This window comes from Chenopodium album, chromosome 2 (genome assembly GCF_948465745.1).
Source record: "Chenopodium album chromosome 2, dcCheAlbu1.1, whole genome shotgun sequence".
NCBI classification, from domain to species: domain Eukaryota; kingdom Viridiplantae; phylum Streptophyta; class Magnoliopsida; order Caryophyllales; family Amaranthaceae; genus Chenopodium; species Chenopodium album.
The window spans coordinates 47,093,965-47,097,952 of NC_137835.1; the positions used below are offsets into that span (position 1 = coordinate 47,093,965).

Sequence of the window (3,988 nt, forward strand, 5' to 3'; positions counted from 1 at the left end):
GACTTTTGACATCAATCAAAGCACCCGAAGTAGCAAGAAATGGTCTACCAAGAATAATAGGAATTGTAGAATCCTCATCTATGTCACGGACCACAAAATCTACTGGAATGATGAACTTTCGTACCCTTAAGGGAATATCCTCTACCTTGCCCCTTGGGATCCTAATTGATCTATCGGCTAATTGCAAGGTAATGTTAGTAGGTAAAAGTTCTCCCTTCTCTAGTCTTTGGCATACCGAATATGGCATAATGCTAACACTAGCACCTAAGTCAAACAATGCATTATCGATTTGCATTTTATAAATAGCACAAGGGATAGAAAAGTTTCCAGGATCCTTCAAATTGGGTGGGATTTTGTTCATTATGATTGCACTACAATTCTCAACCAAGTTAACCGTTTCTGCCACATACATCACATGTTTTTCATATTTTGGCATTTGTTCTATCACATTTGTAAAAGGAAGAGTAAGATGAAGTTGTCTAAGCATCTCTATAAATTTCCCAAATTTATCGTCTAACTTGTGCCTATTAAACTTTTGGGGGTAAGGGAGCTTAGGCTTGTAAACTTCTCTTTCTCCCTCTTTCACCTTCTCAACTTGTTCCTTATTGACTTCCTCAACTAGAGTATTCTCATCTCCCTCATTCTCAATTTGACCATTGCTAGGACTATCTTTAGCATCACTCTTTTTAGAGATGTCACTCTTAAGGACCCTACCATTTCTTGTCACAATCGCATTCATAGGGCACTTATGATCTTAGCTCGGTGAAGTTAAAGAAGAAAGATTTGTAAATTCCTTAGACTCAATAGCCTATTGATAAATTTGGGTCTCCAACACCTTATGGTAAGTTAACATGTCATTGAATTTCTCATTGTTTAGGGTCATGTAGGTGTCCTACAATTTCGCTTGCTTCTCTATGACACCTTCCAAGAAACTCCTAGAGGAAAATGATTGATCATAAAAATTATCACTATGCTCTTGGGTATTTGGAATAAATCCAAGTGGGGTAACTCTTTGAACATTAGATTGAAAATTTCCTCTACTTTGATTGTTTTAATTACCTCTAAATTTATTTTGGCCACTATCGTGATTATGGTTACCATAACCTTGGTTATAGTCCCCATATCCTTGGCCATGACTTTGACCATTATAACTATGGTTATTATAGCTATCACAATTCCCTTGGATTCCATGGTTTCTATAACTGCCATTTTGGTTATAGTTATCATAGTTCATTTGATTGTGATAATTTCTGCTTCCAACATTCCTTTGAGCATCAAATCTAGGTCCAACATTATTATTAGCATCAAAGTTCACATGTTCATTCTCATTCCAAACATATTCATTACAAGGAACATTAGGGAAAATAGAAACATCATGGTCATTCATTCCACACAAATCACAAAACCAACATTCTCTAATCATGCAACAAGAAGAAGGAAGAGAGTTAGAGGAAGAAGAAGTAACTCTCCCCTTAATTTGGGAGGGAAGAATTGGTGCTTGTGAGGTCGCGCACTCGAGCCTATATTTGATAGAAACTACCTCCTTTCCTAAATCCGAAATTTGAGTCGACAAATTGTTGATAGAACTGAGTTGTTCCATTGAGCATCCCATTTTACTACTCTTGTTTATCGACTCCTTCTAACCATCTTGCCATTGCATGTAGTTTCTAACTACATCCTCAATGATACCTACAACCTCTTCGTCGGTCCTATTCATGATTGGGCCTCCGGCTCCGGCATCAAGACTTGCCCTCCCTTGAGGACTCAAACCGCCATAAAAAGTTTGAATGATTAGGTAAGTGGGGATCCCATGGTGAGGACACTCACGTTGATACTCTTTGTATCTCTCCCATGCTTCATAAAGGCTTTCACTAGATTTTTTCTTGAAACCTTGAATCAAAGCTCTTACCTCCGCCGTTTTCTTTTGAGGGAAGAAACGGGAAAGGAATTCCTTGGCGACTTCATCCCAAGTTCTCAAAGAATTAGGCTTCACTAACTTATCTAGCCACTCTTGAGCTCTTCCAATTAGAGAGAAAGGAAATAGCTTAAGCCTTATGAATTCTTGAGCAACCCCGTTCACCTTAATTGTATTGCAATATTTCTCGAATTCCTTAAGATGATTTAGGGGGCTCTCATTCACTCCTCCACTATATTGCCGCCTTTCAATCAAAGTTATCATTGTCGGTTTGATTTCAAAGTCACTGTCCGAGATCAATAATAGAGCAATCCCGCTCTCATACTTGTATACACCCGGAGTACCCAATTTCTTCAATGTAACCCTTGGAATATCTCCCATGTTAACTTGCGCACGCAAACTCAAAGGAATATATTAGTAACGTAACATGGCTACAAATGTAGCCAAATGAGAAAAATCTTTTTCTATTTTCGAATTTTAGTGAAATAGACTCAACAACAATAGCAAACAACTACGCCATACCCCGACAACGACGCCATTTTTTATTTAGGGCGGAGACTAGGTCGTTGAATACTAATCTACCCTCGGTCAAAACAAAATTTGTAATCTCTCAACACACCCCTATACCAAGCATAGAGTAAGTCGAAGGTCGAACCACTAGGAATGGGAGGTTAATGCTAATGTCAAAGCTAAGCTGTTTTGAACAATGATGTGAGGTGTGTCTATTCTACCAATCAAACAATCGAAATGAAATCAAATTTATCAAGCACTAGGGTGTGGATTCACATAAACTCGTAATTAATTCAACTAATTGGGATTGGAGATGACTAAGTTGAGTGTTGCGAGGGAAAATCAATTAAGCAATCAAGAAAGTATGGGAGGCTAATCTCCTAGAGGTCAAACTAGCGCCAACTACGAGAGACTTTAACCAGGAAACTTGCAAACTTACTCAATTGACAAATGTAGGCCACAAATCAATTTTCTGTATCAATGTGAACTTACAATGCAATCTAGTAAGAGTAACTAGGTTGGTCACTCCTAAATTAAACACATACCTGAACTTAATCAATCAACCAATTTAATCACAACAACAACTCAATCAATTTCCCCCAATAAGCATAAATCCATTACTCATTCATGCTTCACCATTTCCCTAGCAAGAAAACTACTCACTGTTCATGGAAATCAATATCAAAACTAAACTAAACAACAAATTCATCATCATCATATTAATCAAGAATAAACCAATTCAATAATCAATCATCTTAAACAATAATAAAGAAATTGAGATCAAAATAAAGATTGCATTAAAGTAAAGAAATCCTTACAAACTTGCTTCAATTCAATGGAGAAAACACTTGGAATCATCAATCAAGAACTTCTCTCTCTACAAAGTAGAGTTTCTCTCTCTAAAAATCTAACCTAATTCTATTCTAATTTCTAAAAAATCGAACTCTCTCTAAAAAAAAAGAAAATCTATATATAGTAAAACAAACTAAGAGAAATTAGTTAAATTATCCCCAAATAACCCGTATAGGCTCGACCAACTATAAGGGAGAGCGCGGCCGCGCAAATCTGGGTTCGAAACAGAGACCCAGAGCGGCGCGCCCGCGCCCGAGAGAGGCTCGGCCCCGCGGTCGCGCCATAGCCGCCCGCGCCTTGGAACAAGGCAGCCTTCTTCCCTATCATGCCGATGCTCCTCGTGCGTTCCACTTAATGCTCTTGATAAACACGGGACCTTGCAGTTTCTAAACTCCATGTTTGTGGGTTCAACACAAGAAATCATGCCCCCACGGCTTAAATGCACAGCTTAAGAACTTTAGGAACTTGCACTTCTCCATGCTTGAGCTTCAAATAGAGAACATTAGACATCCTCATCAATGCCAAACTTGGATAACGACCTTCACTGGAAAAATAAAGGAAAACAAGCAAATAAAAGAGAAAATAACAAAATAAACCAAGAAATGCATAAAGAAAGAAATCCAACTAAAAATATGCAAACTAAAAGAAATAAAGAGTAAAATTAAGGAAAAGCTAAGAAAAAGAGCTATAGAATAGCATGAAATTCACCCT

At 37.7% G+C, this 3,988-nt stretch overlaps 1 protein-coding gene and 1 non-coding gene across 2 annotated transcripts; one reads left to right on the forward strand and one right to left on the reverse strand.

The window, feature by feature from the left end:
* Window positions 1–866: 866 nt before the first annotated feature.
* LOC145572376 (uncharacterized) lies at window positions 867–2,296 on the reverse strand. The gene is made up of 2 exons (XM_081631355.1): window positions 1,910–2,296; window positions 867–935 (listed from the first exon to the last, which is right to left on the reverse strand). Exons 1-2 carry the CDS (start codon window positions 2,294–2,296, stop codon window positions 867–869), a joined length of 456 nt encoding a protein of 151 aa, XP_081487481.1.
* On the forward strand, window positions 1,806–1,912 carry LOC145607337 (small nucleolar RNA R71). The gene has a single exon (XR_014105546.1). It is a non-coding gene; the product is annotated as a small nucleolar RNA R71 (small nucleolar RNA).
* Window positions 2,297–3,988: the final 1,692 nt, after the last annotated feature.

Coding starts and splice junctions, on each gene's coding strand:
- LOC145572376 (XM_081631355.1), bottom strand. CDS start 2,296: ATGGGAGATATTCCAAGGGTTACATTGAAGAAATTGGGTACTCCGGGT. Junction 936..1,909: donor CTCAAAAGAAAACGGCGGAG/GTAAGAGCTTTG, acceptor ATTTTCCTCTAG/GAGTTTCTTGGAAGGTGTCA.